The 25,783-nt window shown below is 41.7% G+C and overlaps 1 protein-coding gene across 1 annotated transcript in view; it reads left to right on the forward strand.

Moving 5' to 3' along the window:
* The first annotated feature begins 2,650 nt into the window (after nt 1-2,650).
* The window catches only part of LOC110507416, a 28,643-nt gene continuing 5,510 nt past the window's right edge, over nt 2,651-25,783 (forward strand). Inside the window, exons 1-8 of the mRNA XM_021587399.2 lie at nt 2,651-2,707; nt 2,806-2,838; nt 10,510-10,567; nt 10,818-10,960; nt 11,102-11,236; nt 12,448-12,682; nt 17,103-17,245; nt 25,664-25,758. Coding sequence (XP_021443074.2) covers nt 2,683-2,707; nt 2,806-2,838; nt 10,510-10,567; nt 10,818-10,960; nt 11,102-11,236; nt 12,448-12,682; nt 17,103-17,245; nt 25,664-25,758 — 867 coding nt within the window. The 5' untranslated portion in view covers nt 2,651-2,682. The remainder of the gene's footprint in view (nt 2,708-2,805; nt 2,839-10,509; nt 10,568-10,817; nt 10,961-11,101; nt 11,237-12,447; nt 12,683-17,102; nt 17,246-25,663; nt 25,759-25,783) is intronic.

A 25,783-nucleotide genomic window follows, 5' to 3' on the forward strand; every position in this document is an offset into this window, starting at 1 on the left:
AGACCACTGGGTCACTCGGGTGGCCCCTTTATCAGAAGTTTAAGAGGGAACATTTCAGAGATAAAAAGTTTCCTATGAATTATTCATAATATGTCCTTTTTTGGGTTGTCAGGCCAACAGTCCAGGATAGGGACACATGCCTCTGCAAAACCCACGCCAACAAACTACAGTGTCACAAGGTGAACAGCTGCAGCAACGTTGAGAACCTTATTGAGTCTTTGTGCTGTGAGAACCTGACATAAAAAGTGGTTGTACAGAGAGTGCTCCCTTTGCCAAGCAAAAGAGCGTAAAACATTGCGCTTTGATGCTGGTGAGCAGACATGGTTGAGTGGGAAAACAAAGCTGATGAAAGCGATAAGATAAACAAAAGTGAGAAACTTGGAGAAGTTCACGGTACATTTGACAGGAAAAAGGGAGTGTGTCACATTGCAGATTCTAGTGGACCTCTCCAAAGGATCGAAAGAGAAGTTGGGTAAACATCTGTACAACATTCAACACCAATACTCCAAACAGAGAATTAAAAGAGAATCTGGGGAAAAAGGAGGTAATCGCGCATATTGACTTAGCAGAGTAAAATACACCAGTGAAATCTAGGCAGTTCACTTTGTTGATTCTCACAAGCAGGTGACCCTCCACACTTGTGTTGGATATACCACTAATGATAAGGTTTCACTTTGCTCTTTGACCTCTTCTATGCGGCATGACCCCTCTGGTATCTGGCCCATCTCTCAAAAACACCAGCCTACTTCCTTGAGCTCTCTCCAAAGGCTACTGCTGTACACTTTGTGAGTGATGGGCCTTCAACCCAGTATAGGTCTAAAAAATAATTTCTCTCTCTCTCCACCCTTACCTTCCAGAAAGTCACATGGAATTTCCTAGTAGCCAGACACAGAAAAGGCCCAGCTGATGAGTAGGAGCAGCTGTGAAACAAAGAGCGGCTGGAACTGTGGCACAAGACAAGCACCTCCCAACTGGAATAACTGTATTTGAGGAATTGTCAAAAGATCAGTCAACTATCAAGCTCTTATATATGTCTCAGAGGAGACGGATACTCGGTTGCTTCTGTTACATCACTGCAGCGGTTTCAACCCACAGATTGTGACCCTGGTTGGAAAAAAACAGGCAGACCAAGATGGATTGATTGCAACGTGGTGTAGTGTAATCAGGATGTTTAACCTGGAATCATCCAGACGTGCGTGCAGTGGTGCTCGTGAAAGCCATGAGGGAGGGGGGGGGGGCGATGTGAGACAACATCATATGATACAGACCACAGCATGTGGTTGGACTATTCCCCGAGGCCCATCCAGTGACCAAAGTCACATGGGGCTGGATGCCTTGTTCAAGGAGGAACTTAGCTCTCTTTCTAAGCCTTAGATACTCACTATACAGTACATACAAAGCAGGACATAAAATCAAACATTAAATAGAACATGTGCATCTCTCAATGAACTCTTCCCTCAATATATAGGCGTGACATGAGGTCAGACCCAGCAGCAGAGAACCAGACGAGGAATCGGTGGTATAGGGTAAATACTTTACTAGAAAACGGTTAAAAAGAAGGTACAAATTAACACTGGGGGGGGGGGGAATAAACACCAGGACTTGAAAACGTACTCAGGAGACAAGCGCAAATGAATCAAGCTTCTGCAAAGGGTAACAGAAACACACCTCTTACAAGGGAATCATAATTAGTATTAGAAAACACCTTTGCGTCATCGTCTCTAGGGCTGTCTCTGACACCCTCTGGTGACAAGTGGAAGCATGACAATAGGTGCTAGACGTTCTAGTTGTTGCATCTAAGTGCAGTCAATGACAAAACATGGTTCTCATGTTGAAAAGATGCTAGTTCCAGTGGTTTGAAATCTTTGTCTTATATTAATTAAATGTGTAACATTTCCATCACAACCCATAGGTAAATGAGTATATGATGTATAAATTACATTGATTGATTTGTTTTAGATAGGGAAATCATATGGTTGTTATCATAATCTCACAAGTTTGGTTGGAAATAACATATTTATCATGATAAATATATGTTTTCAGCTGTCACCAATGCAAGTTTATACATTCAGGTGTTGTGCTGAATTATTAATATTAGGAAAACCTTCATCACTTAAAATAATATTTAAAAACGTTAAAGTACAAATGTATAAGAAATGTGTTCAATAAAATTATTTTAAACTAAAATGGATGTTTAATGACGTGATGGAAATGACATTTGTCTTTGGCTGTCCGGGAAAAAATACAAGAATATATACAATCCTGAATCACAGCTATTATCAGATATTGTTCTAGACAAATCAAATACAATTATAATACTGGTAAAATTGTATATCAATACGTTTTAACTTCTGAAAGTGCCCGAAGTTGTAGAATCACCTTTATGACATGAGTAACAATTTGGCGGAAATTAACAAAATAGTTAGTTGAAATTGTTAATGCAGTAATTTTCACTTTACATTTTCACCATCTGCAACTGTAAAATCAGGTCCCAGACAAAATGACTCATACAACATATTATTGACTGAGATTGGGTCATACTATGGTATGTTGGGGAAAGCTAGCCAACTGGATATTGTTGTCAGGGGTGGTACTTGTAGGTGTGGCTGAAATAGACTACTTATCTCTGTGCATCTTAGTTTTTCCATCTATGAATGAGACTGCTTTATTGAAAGAGTCACCATGACAATTCCACTTCTGATGTTTGGTACGTGACCATCCCTTTCAAACTCTGCACATTCGCTAGAATTTGGGTAGAACCTCTAGACTTCTTTTCTTTAACATTTGCTTTTTGATTTTGTACAGTTTTGCTGACTCTACCCTGCTACAATGCTCATGGTAAGTGGAAAGCACTATCTTCTCTTGCGTCTGCTTGTATGATGGAAATGGGGCCAGCTGTTGAGAGGTGTGGGCTACTACTCTGCCTCTCAGATTGATGTGTGTACAGTATACAGCAGAGATAGTATTGTAATGTGGGCTACTACTCTGCCTCTCAGATTGATGTGTGTACAGTATACAGCAGAGATAGTATTGTAATGTGGGCTACTACTCTGCCTCTCAGATTGATGTGTGTACAGTATACAGCAGAGATAGTATTGTAATGTGGGCTACTACTCTGCCTCTCAGATTGATGTGTGTACAGTATACAGCAGAGATAGTATTGTAATGTGGGCTACTACTCTGCCTCTCAGATTGATGTGTGTACAGTATACAGCAGAGATAGTATTGCAACGTGGGCTCCTCTTCGGTTACGATAAGCCACAGTGGAACTTGTGAATTATTGTTTATTGGGGGTGTTGGGCCTGAGAATTTATGCATCATCAGGGACGAATTCATTTCTTCCCGGTACGGGACCTTTTTATGGGCCTAATCATAGAATGACATATAGAATCCCAAGTATTTATGCGTCCGCTCATGGGCGGCGTGTTTCAAGTTTTTCAATGTTCAACGCAATATCAAGTATTCCAACCACCTTTGCGTTTGCAGACGTATGTAAGAGCCTACTACTCTCGATGTGATCAGTTTATATACCGTTGAAGTCGGAAGTTTACATACACTTAGGTTGGAGTCATTAAAAATCGTTTTTCAACCACTCTACAAATTTTGTGTTAACAAACTATAGTTTTGGGAATTTGGTTAGGACATCTACTTTGTGCATGACACAAGTAATATGTCCAACAATTGTTTACAGACACATTATTTCACTTATAATTACGTTTAAATGTATTTGGCTAAGGTGTATGTAAACTTACGACTTCAACTGTATGTATACAGTCTCCTACTGTTCTGTACTTAATTTCCCTGGCCAGGGATGTCTGCTTTTGGGTCTCCAGGAAAGGAGTCAGACAGTGGGTAGCTGTTTTTATTATGCTGTGTGACTTGTGCTTGGCCTCAGTGTCTGACTCTAGGAAGAGGCTGGTTGATTCTGGTTTGGGATTTGAGGAATGTGACTAATGTACAGTTCAACTCAGAAGTTTACATACACCTTAGCCACATACATTTAAACTCAGTTTTTCACAATTCCTGACATTTAATCCTAGTAAAAATTCCCTGTCTTAGGTCAGTTAGGATCACCACTCTATTTTAAGAATGTGAAATGTCAGAATAGTAGTAGAGAGAATGATTTATTTCAGCTTTGATTTCTTTCATCACATTCCCAGTGAGTCAGAGGTTTACATACACTCAATTAGAATTTGTTAGCATTGCCATTAAATTGTTTAACTTGGGTCAAGCATTTTGGGTAGCCTTCCAGAAGCTAACCGACTTGCCAAAACTATTGTTTATTAACAAGAACTTTGTGGAGTGGTTGAAAAACTAGTTTTAATGACACCAACCTAAGTGTATGTAAACGTCTTGACTTCAACTGTGTGTGTGTATGTATGTATATATATACAGTGCCTTGCGAAAGTATTCGGCCCCCTTGAACTTTGCGACCTTTTGCCACATTTCAGGCTTCAAACATAAAGATATAAAACTGTATTTTTTTGTGAAGAATCAACAACAAGTGGGACACAATCATGAAGTGGAACGACATTTATTGGATATTTCAAACTTTTTTAACAAATCAAAAACTGAAAAATTGGGCGTGCAAAATTATTCAGCCCCCTTAAGTTAATACTTTGTAGCGCCACCTTTTGCTGCGATTACAGCTGTAAGTCGCTTGGGGTATGTTTCTATCAGTTTTGCACATCGAGAGACTGACATTTTTTCCCATTCCTCCTTGCAAAACAGCTCGAGCTCAGTGAGGTTGGATGGAGAGCATTTGTGAACAGCAGTTTTCAGTTCTTTCCACAGATTCTCGATTGGATTCAGGTCTGGACTTTGACTTGGCCATTCTAACACCTGGATATGTTTATTTTTGAACCATTCCATTGTAGATTTTGCTTTATGTTTTGGATCATTGTCTTGTTGGAAGACAAATCTCCGTCCCAGGCTCAGGTCTTTTGCAGACTCCATACGGTTTTCTTCCAGAATGGTCCTGTATTTGGCTCCATCCATCTTCCCATCAATTTTAACCATCTTCCCTGTCCCTGCTGAAGAAAAGCAGGCCCAAACCATGATGCTGCCACCACCATGTTTGAGTGGGGATGGTGTGTACAGCTGTGTTGCTTTTACGCCAAACATAACGTTTTGCATTGTTGCCAAAAAGTTCAATTTTGGTTTCATCTGACCAGAGCACCTTCTTCCACATGTTTGGTGTGTCTCCCAGGTGGCTTGTGGCAAACTTTAAACGACACTTTTTATGGATATCTTTAAGAAATGGCTTTCTTCTTGCCACTCTTCCATAAAGGCCAGATTTGTGCAATATACGACTGATTGTTGTCCTATGGACAGAGTCTCCCACCTCAGCTGTAGATCTCTGCAGTTCATCCAGAGTGATCATGGGCCTCTTGGCTGCATCTCTGATCAGTCTTCTCCTTGTATGAGCTGAAAGTTTAGAGGGACGGCCAGGTCTTGGTAGATTTGCAGTGGTCTGATACTCCTTCCATTTCAATATTATCGCTTGCACAGTGCTCCTTGGGATGTTTAAAGCTTGGGAAATCTTTTTGTATCCAAATCCGGCTTTAAACTTCTTCACAACAGTATCTCGGACCTGCCTGGTGTGTTCCTTGTTCTTCATGATGCTCTCGGTGCTTTTAACGGACCTCTGAGACTATCACAGTGCAGGTGCATTTATACGGAGACTTGATTACACACAGGTGGATTGTATTTATCATCATTAGTCATTTAGGTCAACATTGGATCATTCAGAGATCCTCACTGAACTTCTGGAGAGAGTTTGCTGCACTGAAAGTAAAGGGGCTGAATAATTTTGCACGCCCAATTTTTCAGTTTTTGATTTGTTAAAAAAGTTTGAAATATCCAATAAATGTCGTTCCACTTCATGATTGTGTCCCACTTGTTGTTGATTCTTCACAAAAAAATACAGTTTTATATCTTTATGTTTGAAGCCTGAAATGTGGCAAAAGGTCGCAAAGTTCAAGGGGGCCGAATACTTTCGCAAGGCACTGTATATACACTGCTCAAAAAAATAAAGGGAACACTAAAATAACACATCCTAGATCTGAATGAATGAAATATTCTTATTAAATACTTTTTTCTTTACATAGTTGAATGTGCTGACAACAAAATCACACAAAAATTATCAATGGAAATCAAATGTATCAACCCATGGAGGTCTGGATTTGGAGTCACACAAAATTAAAGTGGAAAACCACACTACAGGCTGATCCAACTTTGATGAAATGTCCTTAAAACAAGTCAAAATGAGGCTCAGTAGTGTGTGTGGCCTCCATGTGCCTGTATGACCTCCCTACAACGCCTGGACATGCTCCTGATGAGGTGGCGGATGGTCTCTTGAGGGATCTCCTCCCAGACTAAGGAATCCGCCAACTCCTGGACAGTCTGTGGGGCAACGTGGCGTTGGTGGATGGAGCGAGACATGATGTCCCAGATGTGCTCAATTGGATTCAGGTCTGGGGAACGGGCGGGCCAGTCCATAGCATCAATGCCTTCCTCTTGCAGGAACTGCTGACACACTCCAGCCACATGAGGTCTAGCATTGTCTTGTATTAGGAGGAACCCAGGGCCAACCGCACCAGCATATGGTCTCACAAGGGGTCTGAGGATCTCATCTCGGTACTTAATGGCAGTCAGGCTACCTCTGGCGAGCACATGGAGGCCCCCCAAAGAAATGCCACCCCACACCATGACAGACCCACCGCCAAACCGGTCATGCTGGAGGATGTTGCAGGCAGCAGAACGTTCTCCACGGTGTCTCCAGACTGTCACGTCTGTCACATGTGCTCAATGTGAACCTGCTTTCATCGGTGAAGAGCCTAGGGCGCCAGTGGTGAATTTGCCAATCTTGGTGTTCTCTGGCAAATAAAAAATTATTCCATTTGCACAACAGCATGTGAAATTATTGTCAATCAGTGTTGCTTCCTAAGTGGACAGTTTGATTTCACAGAAGTGTGATTGACTTGGAGTTACATTGTGTTGTTTAAGTGTTCCTTTTATTTTTTTTTGAGCGGTGTATTATTTCTTTGCACAGGAAGAATGCCCTTTTATAAACACATTTCATTCAATTCTACTGCACTTTATATGATTGGAGACAGAATATATTTTGTTAATAGGTCAAAAATTAGAGTAGCCTAATCTGCTGACACGGACAAACAGATCAATAAAATAAAAAAAATCCAATACGCTAACAAATCTCTGTGGCCAAATCATGCTTTCTGGTCTAGAAGCCTATTAGGGATATGTGCAATCTATACTGAACAAAAATATAAACGCAACATGAAATGTTGGTCCCATGTTTCATAAGCTGAAATAAAATACTTCAGAAATGTTCCATACGGATATATGTTCCATATGTTCCATAAGGCTTATTTCTCTAAAACGTGCAATTGGCATGCTGATTGCAGGAATGTCCACCAGAGCTGTTGCCAGATAATTGAATGTTAATTTCACTACCATAAGCCACCTCCAATGTCGTTTTTAAAGAATTTGGCAGTACATCCAACCGGCCTCACAATCACAGACCATGTGTAACCACGCCAGCCCAGGATCTCCACATCCCGCTTCTTCACCTGCGGGATAATTTGAGAAGCCAGCCAGACAGCTGATGAAACTGAGTTTGCACAACTGAAGAATTTCTGTACAAGCTGTCAGAGACAGTCTCAGGGAAACTCATCTGCGTGCTCTTCTTTTTTTTACATTTATCCTTTATCTAGGCAAGAACAAATTCTTATTTACAATGATGGCCTACCCCAACCAAATTCGGACGGCATTGTGCACCGCCCTATGGGACTCCCAATCAAGGCCGGATGTGATACAGCCTGGAATTGAACCAGGGACTGTAGTGACGCCTCTTGCACTGAGATGCAGTGCCTTAGACCCCTGCGCCACTTGGGAACCTCACAGGGCAGATGGCAGACAGCGTGTATGGCATCGTGTGGGTGAACGGTTTGCTAATATCAGCATTGTGGAACAGAGTGCCCATGGTGGTGGGGATATGGTATGGGCAGGCATAAGCTACGAACAACGAACACAGTTGCATTTTATCGATGGCAATTTGAATGCACAGACATTCTGTGACGAGATCCTGAGGCCCATTCATCCACCACCATCCCCTCATGTTTCAGCATGATAATGCACAGCCTCATGTTGCAAGAATCTGTACACAATTCCGTGAAGCAAAAAATGTCCCAGTTCTTCCATGGCCTGCATACTCACCAGACATGTCACCTATTGAGCACAGTTGGGATGCTCTGGATCAACATGTGCGACAGCGTGTTCAAGTTCCCGCCAATATCGAGCAACTTCGCACAGCCGTTGAAGAGGAGTGGGAAAACATTCCACAGGCCACAAACAACAGCGTGATCAATTCTATGCGAAGGAGATATGTTGGGCTGCATGAGGCAAATGGTGGTCACACCAGATACGGACGGGTTTTCTGATCCACGCCCATACCCTTTTTAAAAAAGTAATACCAACAGATGCATGTGTGAAATCCACAGATTAGGGCCTAATTTCTGTATTTGAATTGACTACATTTCCTTATACTAACTATAACTCAGTAAAAATCTTTGAAACTGTTGCATGTTGTGTTTTATATTTTTGTTCAGTGTAGATAAGTCAGTGAAATTAGTTGTCATCATTACTGGATCAGCATAGCCTTCTAGGGCACACTACTGGCTAGAGGTCAATCGAATAAATCGGAATGGCCGATTAATTAGGGACGATTTCAAGTTTTCATAACAATCGGTAATCATTTTTGGACACCGATCATGGCCGATTACATAGCACTCCACAAGGAGACTGCGTGGCAGGCTGACTACCTGTTATGCGAGTGCAGCAAGGAGCCAAGGTAAGGTGCTAGCTAGCATTAAACTTATCTTGTAAAAAACAATCAACCTTAACATAATCACTAGTTAACTACACATGGTTGATGATATTACTCATTTATCTAGCTTGTCCTGCGTTGCATATATATAATTGATGCGGTGCCAAACAGGTGATGATTTAACAAGCGCATTCGCGAAAAAAAGCACTGTCGTTGCACCAATGTGTACCTAACCATAAACATCCATGCCTTTCTTAAAATCAATACATAAGTATATATTTTTAAACCTGCATATTTAGTTAATATTGCCGGCTAACATGAATTTATTTTAACTAGGAAAATTGTGTCACTGCTCTTGCGTTCTGTGCAAGCAGAGTCAGGGTATATGCAGAAGTTTGGGCCGCCTGGCTTGTTGCGAAATGTGTGAAGACCATTTCTTCCTAACAAAGACCGTAATCAATTTGCCAGAATTGTACATAATTATGACATAACATTGAAGGTTGTGCAATGTAACAGCAATATTTAGACTTATGGATGCCACCCGTTAGATAAAATACAGAACGGTTCCGTATTTCACCGAAAGAATAAACGTTTTGTTTTTGAAATTATAGTTCCCATTTTTGACCATATTAATGACCTAAGGCTTGTAATTTCTGTGTGTTATTATATTATAATTAAGTCTATGATTTGATAGAGCAGTCTGACTGAGCGGTGGTAGGCAACAGCAGGCTCATAAGCATTCATTCAAACAGCACTTTCCTGCATTTGCCAGCAGCTCTTCGCTGTGCTTCAAGCATTGCGCTGTTTATGACTTCAAGCCTATCAACTCGCGAGATTAGGCTGGCAATACTAAAGAAACCTATTAGAACATCCAATAGTCAAAAGGTATATGAAATGCAAATGGTATAGAGAGAAAAAGTCCTATAATAACTACAACCTAAAACTTCTTACCTGGGAATATTGAAGACTCTTTGTTAAAAGGAACCACCAGCTTTCACATGTTCTGAGCAAGGAACTTAAACGTTAGCTTTTTTACATGGCACATATTGCACTTTTACTTTCTTCTCCAACACTTTGTTTTTGCATTATTTAAAACAAATTGAACATGTTTCACTATTTATTTGAGACTAAATTGATGTTTGTTGATGTTAAGTTAAAATAAGTGTTGTTGTAATTGTCATTATTACAAATATGCATATATACTTTTTTTATATATATAATTGCCCGATTAATCGGTATCAGCTTTTTTTGGCCCTCCAATAAATCGGTATTGAAAAATCATAATCGGTCGACCTCTACTATTGGCTGTGTAGCTTATAGAGTGATGGGGATATTAAGACTGATTTTAACGTTTTTGAATTCAAATTACTTATATGGAGCTGCAGAGACCTTTAGGAAGTGCTAACTGGAGCTATAGATACCGTTGCTTCCTGACAATACCTTATTCAACTTCAGTCACTGTATCGGCAGTTGTAAAATGCGATTTTAAACAATACATTTTGCATTGCTTTACTTTTTTACTGTAAAGCGATTTACAGTTCCAATATTTTCTTTGCGAGCGTTTTGCAAATACCACACTTAGATTAATAATTATTCCTCATGACCTGAGAGAGAGCTTTTCACAGAATACGTTACCAGTGCTTTGTCTTGATGTTTCACAGGGCAAGTCAATCCTTTAGGAGTTCCAGTCTCTGCCCATGCTGGGAAGTTCTACGACACGTGAGTATAGCAAGTACCCTTATTATCTGTGCTCTGGGTAGAAGCTGCCCTAGGGCTCAAATCTTAAGCGGGGATATGAAAAACTGACCTGATAGTGTTTAGGGGCAAATTCATCCTACCTTTAATTAAGGTGGCAGCATGATGTGACTGTATGTGTGAGCATTGTGACTCCATTCTTTGTCTAGTATATATGCTGCACATAGATATAGAAAATGCACTCTAGACATGAAGATTAAACCCTGCCTTTCAGGTCTCCCAGAGATCACCTCTGCAGCAAGAGGAAATATGACATTCTAGATTACACTTGCTGTGAGAAAGTACTACATGAAGGGGTGGGGTTGTCCTGCTGTGGAAACAGGGCCTTCAACCTCATCCAGGCTTCCTGTTGTAAAGGTGAGAGAGGAGACATGACTTTCTAGCAGTATCCCACTGTATCTATTCACTCAAATCTGGTAACTGGGTTGAAAACATTCTCAGCATCTCCCAAGTTTGAATTGGTATTTTGTGTGTTTATCTGTGATTCAACCGATGCAGGTCAGCTGACTCTTAATGTGAGCCAGCTGGTGTCAGATTGCTGTGGGTGTCAGGCCTATGACCCACTCAACCAACTGTGCTGTGACTCTCAGATCCTAACCAGGACCCAACCCCATTCCAAGTGTTGTGGAAAAGGTCAGTGGTGTCAGGTCTCGAGGCCTTTTCTGTCATCATTGGGAAGAATAACACAACTACATCAAAAGGCATACAAGTAGGTGGTGTCACAGTGTGCATCTTAGACTTGGCTCACCCCATTGAGGTCTGTCTAGTCCGAAAGCTTTTTGGGAGATACTTCCCAATTCTCTCATGCCGAGTCATTGTGACAACCTAATTTCCCACCTGCACCCAGAGCTTGCACCAGGTACTTAAATTTGACACACTGAAATTGAAGTAGGAAAAGCATGAAAAAAAATCTGACATTCTCAAGTTAGTACTTGAAAAGGTAATTTCATTAAAATTAGAAGACAGAATGATCAAATAGGTTGATATGACAAATGTGGTCTTGCAAATTAATTTCCAGACAGACAACCCAGTTTTATTTCCTCACGTGTTCCGTGGTCTGGCAGCTCACAATTGGCCCAACGTCATCCAGGTTTGTCCGCCATTGTAAATAAGAATTTGTTCTTAACTGACTTGCCTAGTTAAATAAAGGTTTAAAAAAAATGGAAAGGAAATACAAAAAGAGAGGAAGCATTGAAGCAAGCGGGGAGAGAGGTTAGTAGTACAGTGGTTCCCAAACTTGGGGTCTCCTAAAATTTAACTAGGGTCCCCTTGAGAGAATCTTTAATCTTAAAACACATTCATTTGTTTCTTCAAATGGGTATAGAAAACATTTTAGAGTCACCTAAGGGTGTGTTACACTGTCAGAATTCACTTTGTCATGTGTTGGGACAGCCTGTGGGACCAAGCATTTTGCTAAAAATAAAGAATTTAAATAGACCATTTTATATCATCATCACGTACACTGAACAAAAATATAAATGCACCATGCAACTTTAAATATTTCTTAGTTACAGTTCATACAAGGAAATCAGTCAACATCCTCATCACTGACTTAGCACTCCTGTGTGTAGTAATGAAGTAGTGAAACACATTGATTAGAACTTGTAAGGTAGTGATGAATAGTAAGTTAGTGGTGATATGTCATCTGGTGGCTACTAGAAACCATTGCATGATAGGAACTATTAAACAGATCATTGAAAAGACATACTAGTGCTCGAAAGTCCTTGAATTTCACTTGCCACCGTCTGTACATCTATGCTCACTTACTCCGCTTCACAATGACAACCTTGAGCACTTGATCAGATTCTGTTTAAAGCACTCAATTGTTATTACCTGTCCCACAGACCTTTATGACGAAGACCACCAGCTTTGCTGTGGAAATGGCCAAGGAAGGAAGGTCCTGGCCAAAATGTCTGGTCACCACCGGTGCTGTGGACACCACCAGTTTGACCAGCGAAGCCACTGCTGCTGCTTCGATTCTGAACCACTCTCTCCAGAGCCTCTCAATGCAAGCTGCTGTGCATCATCAGGGTCGAACGTTTTTCAGCACAGGGCAATTGCGCCGAATCCTCCAAACTGGTAAGGTTGCCTTTTGCCTTGAACCATATACTGAACCTCATGTCTCACTTTCTTTATTCAAGGTAATGAAATGGTTAACAGTCAGGTTTTAAAAATAATAATTTTGATGTCCTACAGCTAAAAGCAACAATGGGTGTGGCATCCGTTGCTTTATTTTCCTTGTGGGTTTATGCTTTTGGCCTAGGCATTGAATGGTCTGCCAACAGACATGGCACCAGGATTCTTGCTCTCTCGGTGTTAAGGGGGAGCTTGACCAATATGCGGGGTGCTAAAAAAAGTTGATTTTCATGACTTCAGAGTTAAGGAAGTTCTCGTGTTTTCAATAAATGCAGATATGACACAGCACATTTTATATAAATGTAGCGGTCTTTATTACCTACCATAGGAGAACCAAGAAATTAAGTGACACCACGGCTGTCTTTTTGGCTTATGTGGATCTGCAATAGTATTGTGAAAAGACAGGACAGGAACACATCAATCTCCAATGCACCATCTGACAAGTTGTTCCATATGTAACCGGTGGTGTACTGCACCGCGTTGTGGGGTTGATTGAGACTATAGACGTGAACTTCAGATCAGGTAGTTTTAATAAGCAGAATTCACTCTGCATCCAAAAGAATGTAAAACATTTGTAGAGCACATGTTCTGCGAATCGTCGCCTCTTTCTACAGCAGATGCACAATACAAGGGACTGGGATCATTCAAGGAGCTAGCCATCGTTCACACACACACACACACACACACACACACACACACAAATACCTTAGCTAGCTATTAACCACATGTGTAATTCAGAATGTTGATATCCTAAAAAGTACAATTACAAGTGGATCTTAACAATACCATCCACTTATGAGTAACCTCTAAATACACAACAATATTCATGAACACACCGACTTTACGCTTAAAAGAATCAAACTTTTCTGAAGACAGAAAAAGCGTGCCTACCTCAGTGCATCAAAGTGATTTGAGCACTAAGGGCAAAACGTAAGTACACATTCCCCTACTCCCAGGCATGCATAATAACAAATCAACATGACAATATATGAAATGCACAGTACTTTAACAACTGTTACATACAGGAGCACGGAGAAAAGGTAAAACACATATCCTGTCTCACATCCCCTATACATTGCTCGGTGCTTTCAGTGTTGACAGTACCAAAATACAACACTGCAAAAAAAAGCTACAAAGTGATATCGTCTGTCCCATTCAGACCTTAATAGGCCCAAAACTACACCTCCCAGAATGCAGCACCAGCTCTGCGTCACAGAAAGGCATGCTAGCTAGCAGGAGCAACACTTTTTAGCACTAAAATATATTAACAATAAAACACTGAAAGTCACGTTTCAATAGTCTCACACTCCCTTATAACAATATCCAAAGCATTAACCTTGGGATGTTTTATTTCACGTTATGGACGCCTAGAAAGGAGGTAACTGTTATGGGTGTAAGATGACACAGTGATGCTATCTGTTGGTAAATGTTCATTACTGCAACTCTTGTGTTTTACCGGGGTGCTTGAGATACCCGGATGCGTTGTCATGTACTGAACAAGACTGGTTACTCGCATCAATGCCTCTGTCTCGTCATTTAACATTCAAACAGTAACTGCAACATACCTTTGTTTTCTCAGGAGGAGAACAGGAGCTACGAGTAGTACCATGGCGTTAGTAGGTGACGCAAGCACCCAGATTAAATGTAATGCATTTTATGAAACAAAACCCGAAGATGTTATCATTCAGCTACTGTAGCTGCCTACCTCCCATCAACGGGTAGCACCAGTAGTGCAACAATAAAAAAATTGACACCAAAAGTAAAGTTCCTGGCGATCATAGCGATCTGACTTCTGTCTGAACTTGGAATATTCCTGTTCGCGGGCTTTAGCCACTGACCCCCAACCTGGTTGTTCTGTTCTGCGTATTATTCGAATAATTTGAAGTTTGATGGAATAAACTTTTTAACTCTCCTACATAAATATATCGTTTCCAATTGAATTTGGCCAAAGAATTTACCAAATAGCTATAAGCCTAATACAAGTGACCACAAGGCAATGACAAACACCTATTTCATGTGCAAAGGCAAGGTCTTTCAGCAATAACAATACATCCAAAATTCGACAACAAGTGCATAATCAAACTGTGCATTGGTAAATGTTTCGGATGAAAGGGTTATCACAACGTCAGAAATTAAATTAATCATTTTCAAAGTGCAGCCACAAAGAGAAGTGCAATGCATTTAGCCTATGCATGTTTTTTTTTACCTTAATTTAACTAGGCAAGTCGGTTAAGAACGCATTCTTATTTGACGGCCTAGGAACAGTTTACCTTGTCAGCTCGGGGATTCGATATGCCTGTTAACTGTGCACACTTGTAAAACGAACTGGCTATCACAATCTTAGTGATTATATTTCTATTTCTTTCGACGATATACACGCATCCTGGTGTGCATTGGTTATAATGTTACGGATTAACATTAAATGTCTATCACATCAGACATGAATGGAATAATATCCACAGTGCAGCCACAATGAGAAGTGCATTTACGCTATGCCTGTCCACACGGTGTAAAACGAGATGGCTGTCACAATCTTAGCGATTAGATTTCAATTGCAAAAATAATTTTAGGCGGAGAATATGCATGCGTCTTCTTGTTCCATCCAGATCAGCGCAATCGAGTCATCAGCACCAGACAGGTGCGCTCTGTCAATAAATAGGCCTTTCAGTTACTCATCAACTGGTGTTCTATAGGACATGAGTGTTGGGGTCCAGTGCAAATTAGACTACCTTCTGGATATCCAGTGCCTTGGTTCTTTCTGCGTGTATGAACAAGCTGGCAAGGTTGCTAAATCAAGGGTTTGCCATTATGTTTCTTAGGTAGGTTTTTACACGCCGCATTCAGGAAAAACTGCGCACACATGTAGAGTTTACTGGTAGTGTGACAGATATACGTAAAATAATCCTCATACCACCTACGATTGATGTAGCGATCCTGCTGTCCAACTTTTGTGGCTGAATAACGCTGAAGAGGGCGCCTTGGTTCTTCAACAGGTGACTGGCTTAAATCAGAGGGGTCGGTGGCTGTGCCAACACTCATCTTATCTCCCATCGGTGACAGGGTCTGGATTGTCATTTACTACCCGTACTCTTCTCGATCAGAAAAAGGTCCATCGCAACGGAGAGATAGTGAGCTAACTTCTAGCTAGTCGATTTACGTACCCCTCTAGGAAGAGTGATCACAACACCCTGCTACAACTCAACTCCCCGTGGAGTGGAAGAGGTATGGGACTGTAGGTGCGAGTAAGGATGACAAAGGCCGAGAATTTACCGTTTACTGGGAATTTATTCCGTCACACGGTAATTTTTGGGAAAAGGGGCTGAACGGAACCAAATGTCAAAGCCCCCTCTCCTACCTTACCATCTTAGCACCACCTGGTGCGCTAACCAAAACACAGGGGGTGGTCTGCCCAGGTCTTACCTAGTGTGTATAGACAGTAAATACCACGGCTTTTGTATGCCCGCAGGCCTCTTGCCTAAGCACTCCCTAGGTGCCTTCCCCTTCCACCCTGAGAACAAATGAAACAGAAGAGTACAAACAAGTTCAATAATCAAAACAGTCCTTTGGACATAAACATTCCTCCGCAGGACCGCTACAAAATACATCACAAAACCAACATAGGACATACTCATCATCTTTCTGAGAAACAACCAACCCAGGATATAACTCTCTACAGCGCAACAGAAGACTGGCTGATATAGCTGGAGAAGGAGTCTAATGGGATACAGGTGTATCCTGACGAGGGGACGGGGTCAGCTCCAATCTGCAATGGGGCTGACCAATCAGCTGCTTAGGGGAATCCAGGAAGCCATTTCCAAAAATACACACATACAAATACACAAACCACATGACAGAAACTGGGGATCATAACACTCACATAATGTAGCCTAACTGCGCGAACACCCCTTACACACACACGTGCACGATGCCAGGGATCGGATTGGGAACAGAATGGCTGGTTATTAACTCTTACATATGTGTTTTTATTTAAAAAATAATAATACTAAAACGCTTAACTGGGGCTATGCAGATTTGTGACGTGGCTATAGCACCCCTTAGCCCCGGTGTAGCTCCGTGCCTGGCCAGCACCCACATTGACACTGTGATTATTAAAGTGGGCACTTTAATTGTAAACCTTTGTCTGTAGAACAAGAGTGGTGGAATAGTTAGAAACATGAGGGTGGATTATGTTTTTTAACATGATTTTTTAAAACTATTATGTAGTTTGGTAAAACTTGTATGTGTATTTGTGTACATTATGTTTGTTTATGTGTCTTTATGTGCATGTGTTTGTATTGCATCTAAGTGTGTGTCTCTCTCTTTCTCTCTCTCTCTCTCTCTCTCGCTCTCCACATGCCTCCAGTATGCCTGGGGAGAAGCCTTATGGTCTAGGTGCATGTTTCAACCCAACAACAGAGCGTTGCTGTGTGAACCCTAGCTCTCACCAGGGTCAAAGCTACTCTCATGACCAGGCCCGCTTTGATGGTACACTCAGCCACACCCCATGTAAGACAGCACAAGGTGCCCTGCTAGTGTCTGTATGTTTGTGTGTTTCAGAGGAGGCTGGTGGGAAGAGCTATAGGAGGACAGGCTCATTGTAATGGCTGGAATGGAATAAATGGAACGGTATCAAACACATCAAACATATACAAAAACCACATGTTTGACTCCGCTCCATCTATTCAATTCCAGCCGATACAATGAGACAGTCCTCCTATAGTTTCTCCCACCAGCCTCCTTTGGTGTGTATGTACACTGAGTGTACAAAACATTAGAAACACTTGCTGTTTCCATGACAGACTGACCAGGCGAAAGCTATATTCCCTTATTGATGTCACTTGTTAAATCCACTTCAGACAGTGTAGATAAAGGGGAGGAGACAGGTTAAAACCTCTGAGATGTCAAGTCCCTCGTTTAGCGTGGTTCTGGTACTGGTTCCGACTGACAGGATGTGAAATCTGAAACCACTTGAAGCTGGGATGTCCCTCCTATCATTTCATTCTGTCTTCAGACTGTCCGTCAACTCCTGTCTAAACCCTACGTCACTGACAAAGCACATGCTGCAATCCTTATATCGTAGCGCAGCAGTAGAGAGTGGTTTCAGAGATTAATTCATATCCATCTGTGGCCTGTATTCATGGATGCCAAGGGAAGCCAGGCTTCCCCAAAATAGTTTACTGGTAAATATTTATCTTTAGGCTCTCTGTGTTTCATAATTTTCCTTAACCCTTATGTTGTCTTAAGGGTCAAAAATAACCCGCCACTATGTTTAACAGCAGAGAAAACCCCCTAAATTAAATTTTTTCAACTTGAAATTGAATGACTTTTCCTAGAGTGACCCTAACAGCAGTTCTCTCTCTGTGGATCTAACCCCAAGAAGTTCTGGAAAACAGTTAAAGACCTGAAGAATAAGCCTTTCTCCTCACAGCTGCCCATGTCCCTTAAAGTTTATGATGTGGTTGTTACTGACAAGAAGCACATGGCTGAGCTCTTTGACTTAGCCATGCCTCATTGCCCGTCCAACATTTCCTCATCTCCCACCCCTTCTAATGCAACTAGCCCTGATGCTCCTCCCTCTTTTTCTCCTGCCCCTCTACAAAGTTTCTCCCTGCAGGCGGTCACTGAGTCCGAATCCTTACCCTTGATTCTAAGCAATGTTGTGCTGCTATTTTTATTGACTTGGCCAAAGCATTTGATATGGTAGACTATTCCATTCTTGTGGGCCGGCTAAGGAGTATTGGTGTCTCTGGGGGGTCTTTGGCCTGGTTTGCTAACTACCTCTCTCAAAGAGTGCAGTGTATAAAGTCAGAACATCTGCTGTCTCAGCCATTGCCTGTCATCAAGGGTGTACCCCAAGGCTCGATCCTAGGCCCCACGCTCTTCTCAATTTACATCAACAACATAGCTCAGGCAGTAGGAAGCTCTCTCATCCATTTATATGTAGATGATACAGTCTTATGCTCAGCAGGCCCCTCCCCAGATTTTGTGTTAAACGCTCTACAACAAAGCTTTCTTAGTGTCCAACAATCTTTCTCTGCCCTCTGACCTTGCTCTGAACACCTCCAAAACAAAGGTCATGTGGTTTGGTAAGAAGAATGCCCCTCTCCCCACAGGTGTGATTACTACCTCTGAGGGTTTAGAGCTTGAGGTACCTCATACAAGTACTTGGGAGTATGGCAAGATGGTACGCTGTCCTTCTCTCAGCACATATCAAAGCTGCAGGCTAAAGTTAAATCTAGAATTGGTTTCCTCTATCGTAATCACTCCTCTTTTACCCCAGCTATCGATGGTAGCCTTGTGCCAAACGAACCCTGATTCAGATGACCAACCTACCCATGCTAGACTATGGAGTAATTTATAGATCGGCAGGTAAGGGTGCTCTCGAGCGGCTAGATGTTCTTTACCATTCGGCCATCAGATTTGCCACCAATGCTCCTCATAGGGCACATCACTGCACTCTATACTCTTCTGTAAACTGGTCATCTCTATATACCCGTCGCAAGACCCACTGGTTGTTGCTTATTTATAAAACCTTCTTAGGCCTCACTCCCCCCTTCTGCGATATCTTCTGCAGCCATCATCCTCCACAAACAACACCCATTCTGCCAGTCACATTCTGTTAAAGGTCCCCAAAGTCCACACATCCCTGGGTCGCTCTTCTTTTCAGTTCGCTGCAGGGAAGACTCAATCATGGACACTCTTACTGACAGTTGTGGCTGCTTTGCATGATGTATTCCTGTCTCTACCTTCTTGCCCCTTGTGCTGTTGTCTGTGCCCAACAATGTTTGTACTCTGTTTTGTGCTGCTACCATGTTGTGCTGCTGCCATGTTGTGTTGCTACCATGCTGTGTTGCCATGTGTTGCTGCCATGCTATGTTGTCATCTTAGGTATCTCTTTATGTAGTGTTGTGTTTCTCTTGTAGTGATCTTGTTTCTCTTGTTTTATTACATTTATTTTTAATCCCAGACCCCATCCCCGCAGGAGGCCTTTTGGTAGGCTGTCATTGTAAATAATAATTTGTTCTTAACTATCTTGCCAAGTTTTTTTTTTTAAAGTTCAATAAAATAAAAAATAAGAAGTAATGATAAGTATTTCAAAAGATATGACTTTAGTTTCACTTGGCCGCTCTCTAAAGTGTTTCTTGTAAAATCTCTAGTCAAGTAATAATTATACTGTGCAACTTAAGGTTACATGCTAAAATCTCCAGAATGGTTGGCTGACCAAAAATGGAAAATGAAACAAACAATTAGTGGAATTTTTCCCATGTATGATTATTTTATTACCAGACCATTACCCATGCATGAATCAGCACCATATTGTCCCTGAAACATCGCTTTATATGAAACTTTGCTGTAGTGTTGGATTTGCGTGGCCCTTTATTACCATAGAAGAAAAAAGGAATCTCAGCAACTCTGGTATGGTCCCAGGGTGATTTAATCAGAGCACAATAAAGATAACATTTTGATCCAAGTTGGATCTTCATCGGGTCATACACCACTGTGAAACGCACCTACCTAAATAATCTAGAGCAGTGGCGGTCGGTGCCATTTAAATTGAGGGAGGATGATACTTTTTAAGAGCTTCGTCTTGTTTCTATTGGAGCATATTAGATTACTGTCATTCATATTCCATTCACCCAGCTCAATGTACCATCGATAGGTTTAGGCTACTGCATGATACTCAAACCTTCCTTGTACCCATCTTGAGGTTGCTACAACCTGGCCTATGAAATAAAATGTACATAGGTGGACAGGTCAAGAGAATTTTGAGTAATCAAATGTGACTTGATTATGCTTGTTTCTGTTTAAGAAATGTTTTTCAACAGAATCGGCGGAATGAATACACCCCTGATCACATGCAAACAGTTCACTTTCATAACAGCCAGATAAAAACACTTTGCGCAACTATCTACTGTATGCGCTCTCCTCCTCCCACCTTTTCTTCGCTTGTGGACTTCACTACACAACACATCAGCTGTCTATGACCAGGCAAAAAAAAAATTGAAGCCAAACCTTCATGTCATGACCACTAACCGCTATACACAGCCTACATCGATGTCACGTCATAGTCACCTAGAACTAATGCGTTACTAAACCGGCTACAGTCATACAGTACAGTCAGAAAGCAGTTTAGCAGTTACACCAGCGTGCCCCGGTGGCAATAAAATAATAAAATCAAAAGCTTACTTTGACTTGGAGTTCCAGTGTTAGATAGCCATAGCTAGCTAACATAGCACCCCTCTCTGTTCTAGCTGGGTGTTTGAGTAGGCTAAACTAGCTAGCTGCATTTTTTTAAAAATACAACCAAATCTCTCTCTCTCTTGCTTCTCCTTAATTTTGGAAGAAATAAATTTTGCTCAAAACTGTTCAACTATGGTCTTTCTCTCTCTTTGAGTCAACTAATCACCACATGTTATGCACTGCAGTGCTAGCTAGCTGTAGCTTAGGCTTTCAGTACTAGATTAATTATCTGAACCTTTGATTGGGTGGACAACATGTCAGTTCATGCTGGAAGAGTTCTGATATGTTGGAGGACGTCCTCCGGAGGTTGTCATAATTACTGTGTAAGTTTATGGGAGGGGGTGAGAACCATGAGTCTCCTAGGTTTTGTATTGTAGTCAATGTACCCAGAGGAGAACAGAAGCTAACTGTCCTCCGGCTAAACCATGGTGCCAACCTACAGAGTGCTGTTGAGACTACTGTAGACCTTCAGTGTATTTTAATCAATTATTTGTTTATGTGAATATAAATCATTCCGTCTCTCACAGTTGAAGTGTACCTATGATAAAAAGTACAGACCTCTACATGCTTTGTAAGTAGGAAACCTGCAAAATTGGCAGTGTACCAAATACTTGTTCTCCCCACTGTATGTACCTAAATGTTTAATATCCATTAATTTTATGATTATTTATTTTAATTGCGCGCCCTCCAATTTCACCAGTTCCAGCATTGGGGTGCTAGGACAGAGAATAACTTGGACTGGCCTAAGCGGGAGATGCTCTCCCGTAGGGTTGGGAGGGTCAAGAGACCAGAGGTGGCAGAACGGAGTCCTCAGGTTGGGGTGTAGGGTTTGAGCATAGCCTGAAGGTAGGGAGGGGCAGTCCCTCTTGCTGTTCCGTAGGCAAGCACCATGGTATTTTAGTGGATGCGAGTGTGCGGCGGACCGGGTTGACATGGGAGAACCTGGGAAGGTTGAAAACCAGGCGGGCTGCAGCGTTCTGGATAAGTTGTAGTGGTTTGATGGCACAAGCAGGGAGCCCAGCCAACAGTGAGTTGCAGTAGTCCAGATGGGAGATGACAAGTGCCTCGATTAGGAGCAGTGCCGCTCCCTGTGTGAGGTGGGGTCTTACTCTACGGATGTTGTAAAGCATGAACCTACAGGAGCGAGTCACTGAGTTGATCTTTGCAGAAAACGACAGGGTCACACAAAGTTCTTTGCACTCTGGCAGGGCGACACTGGAGTTGTCAACCATGATGGAGATGTCTTTGAGCAGACAGGCCTTCTTGTCGAGGTTGAGTTTTAGGTGGTGGGCTGACATCCAAGCTGAGATATCTGTCTGGCACGCAGAGACACGTGTCGCCACCTTGGTGTCAAAAGGGGTGAAGGTGAAGGAGAAGTAGTTGTCACCCGCCAAGCAATGATAAGAGAGACCAGTGAGGATATGACAGAGCTGAGTGACTTGGTGTATAGAGAGAAGAGCAGAGGACCTAGAACCGAGCCCTGGGGGACACCAGGATAAAAGATGACAGGATAAAAGAGAGTTAGTGCGAGAGCGAAGATTGTCAATACCCCCCCAAGGTGGCCTAGAGGCTCTGAGCTTCTTTTTAGAACAATGCCCTATGGACCCTCGGGCCTAGCTCCTCATGTATCAGAGACCTAGCAAAGTTGGTACTCACAAATAGCAGTTTTATGTATAGAAGTAACTTTTTTCTACCAACAATAGGAACTGCTATGGGGAGTACGATGGCCCCCAATTATGCCAATCTTTATGGGACATATAGAACACGATTGTATTCTCAACCCTGAGCAAAATCCCTTTCTATTGAAGATCAAACTATATCGACGTTATATAAATTATGTATTGGTATTATTTAATGGGAGTCTTGAGATGTTACATGAGTTTCTTAATAAGTAAAATGATCATCTTCGTTTCACCACGTACTTTGATTACTCTAGTGTCAGTTTCCTTGACATTCAGATCACCAAAGAAAATTACACTCCTCACCGATCTATACAGCAAGCCCACAGAACGAAACACGCTTCTAAGATGTGGTAGTTTCCACCCTAATCCTCCTAAAGAAAAGCCTCCCGATCAGTCAGTTAAAACATGTCTGTAGAATCTGTAACATTGACGATTTCCGTTTGGAGTCCTTTTGGATACATTCCCTCAACACTCTGTCTCCAAGAGGCCCAAACAAGAAAGTAGACAACCTTTTCTATAAAATGTGTCATGCTCACAGGGGGCTGCCCTTTCAAAACATTCTCCCTATATTATATCAACTTTTTTTCAAAATGATTGACGTATTTGTCTCACCTGTTTTTTATCTATTGCACACGTACAGTGCATTCAGAAAGTATTCAGACCCCTTCACTTTTTCCACATTTTGTTACATTACAGCCTTATTCCTCAGCAATCTACACACAATATCCTATAAGGACGAAGCAAAAACTGAAATATCACATTGACATAATTATTCAGGCCCTTTACTCAGTACTTTCTTGAAGAACCTTTGGCAGCAATTACAGCCTAGGGTCTTCTCGGGTATGACACTACAAGCTTGGCACACCTGTATTTGGGAAGTTTCTCCCATTCTTTTCTGCAGATCCTCTCAAGCTCTGTCAGGTTGGCTGGGGAGCGTTGCTGCACAGCTCTTTTCAAGTCTGTCAAGAGATTTTGTCTCGAAGCCACTACTGCGTTGTCTTGGCTGTATACTTAGGTTCGTTGTCCTGTTGGAAGGTGAACCTTCACCCCAGTCTGTGGTCCTGAGTGCTCTGGACCTCCTTTTCATCAAGGATCTTTCTGTACATTGCTCTGTTCATCTTTCCCTCGATCCTGACGAGTCTCCCAGTCCCTGCCGGTGAAAAACATCCCCACAGCATGATGCTGCCACCAACATGCTTCATTGTAGGGATGGTATAGGCCAGGTGATGAGAGGTGCCTGGTTTCATCCAGACGTGACACTTGGCATTCACGCCAAAGAGTTCAAATCTTGGTTTCATCCAGACGTGACACTTGGCATTCACGCCAAAGAGTTCAAATCTTGGTTTCATCAGACCAGAGAATCTTGTTTCTCGTGGAGAGTCCTTTAGGTGCTGTTTACTGAGGAGTGGCTTCCATCTGGCCACTGTACCATAAAGGCCTGATTGGTGGAGTACTTCAGAGATGGTTGTTCTTCTGGAAGGTTCTCACATCTTCACAGAGCAATTCTGGAGCTCTATCAGAGTGACCATTGGGTCAATTGAATATACCACAGGTACGACTCCAATCAAGTTGTAGAAACATCTCAAGGATGATCATGTCACGAGTCCGACCGAGGGTGGTTTCCCTTCCCGGTCGGGTGGCGCTCGGCAGTCATCGTCACCGGCCTATTAGCTGCCACTGATTGTCTTTCCTCCCCCTCCTTGTATGTTTATTGGTAGCACCTGTTTATGTATAATTAGTTTGTCTTTATTAGACAGCCGGCCCGCCTGGTTGTTGTGCGGGATTATTCATTGTAACCTTCGGCTCTGTAGTAGAGGAACGTGTTAGTTCCTGGTCGTGCATTTTTCAGTAGTCATTTTTCATTCCCTGTGTTTTGGGGCCGTTATTATTGTGAGCACCCTGTGGTGCGTTGGTGCAATTAAAGAGCACAGCATTGTACTCTCTGTCTCCTGCGTTTGACTCCACACCCACGACACCCGGAGTATTACAGATCAATGGGAACAAGATGCACCTGAGCTCAATTTCAGGTATCATAGCAAAGGGTATGAATATTTAAGTAAATAAGGTATTTGTTTTTTATTTTTAATAAGGCTGTAACGTAGAAAAAAGCAAAGGAGTCTGAATACTTTCCATATTAGCCTGGTTGACATGGATTATTTACCATTCTTAATTTGATTTGAAAAAAATACTATCGTATACTATGGTATAAATACTATAGTGTTCACTGTTATGTTTTTGCTGACTTTACTGTAGTATTTACAGATAACTATAGTATATATAATGTAGTAAAATAACTGTAGTGTATATACTATAGTAATTAATGTAGTGTTTTTGCAGACTGTACTCTACTGTAGTATTTAATGTAGTGTTTCTGTGGACTGTACTATACTGTAGTATTCCTGTACTGCTTTTGCATTACTTTAGTATTTACTATAGTGTTTTTATTTTATTGTCTTTGACATAGAAGTGGAGGCTTTCTCCTTGAGGAAACCTACTGAAGAAATACTAAAAGAGCACATTTTCTATAAGGCAGGACTGTGCTCTGGATAGTTCAGTGATTCTGCTCTTTTCTATGACCTGTAAGGAACACAATTTGGTCTATACCTGGCATATTGGTTTGTCACTTATGGGTGGCCCAAATTGGGATATGGTGGAGGGGAATGGGCAGAGTATATATGAACATAAAATACTGTAGTATTTACTATAGTTTAATAAAAATGGGGTGGGGGGGGGGGGTGGACTGTAGTGTTTGTGCGGACATTACTGTATTTTTTACAGTAGTGTTTTTTCAGATAACACTATTATTTACTGTAGTATTCTATACTACAACGTTGTATTGTAAATACTACACATGATTGAGGGATACTATAGTAGGATACTGCAGTTTACTATAGAATTTTCTAGTAATTTCTGTAGTGTTCTATAGTAAACTAGTATTTTTTCCATGTGGGTCACCTCCATCACTATCACTGTCCTCCATCCTTCCCATCTCTCTAACCAGGTGTCTACAAAGGTGCTAGCTGTGTCTGTTACAATCCAGACATCAACATCTGCTGTGCCGGGAAGCTGTCCAGAAGGGTGTTTGGGAAAAACCTGGTAAGTCCATTAGCCCATAGATCTT

Source organism: Oncorhynchus mykiss, chromosome 27, assembly GCF_013265735.2.
Source record: "Oncorhynchus mykiss isolate Arlee chromosome 27, USDA_OmykA_1.1, whole genome shotgun sequence".
NCBI lineage: Eukaryota > Metazoa > Chordata > Actinopteri > Salmoniformes > Salmonidae > Oncorhynchus > Oncorhynchus mykiss.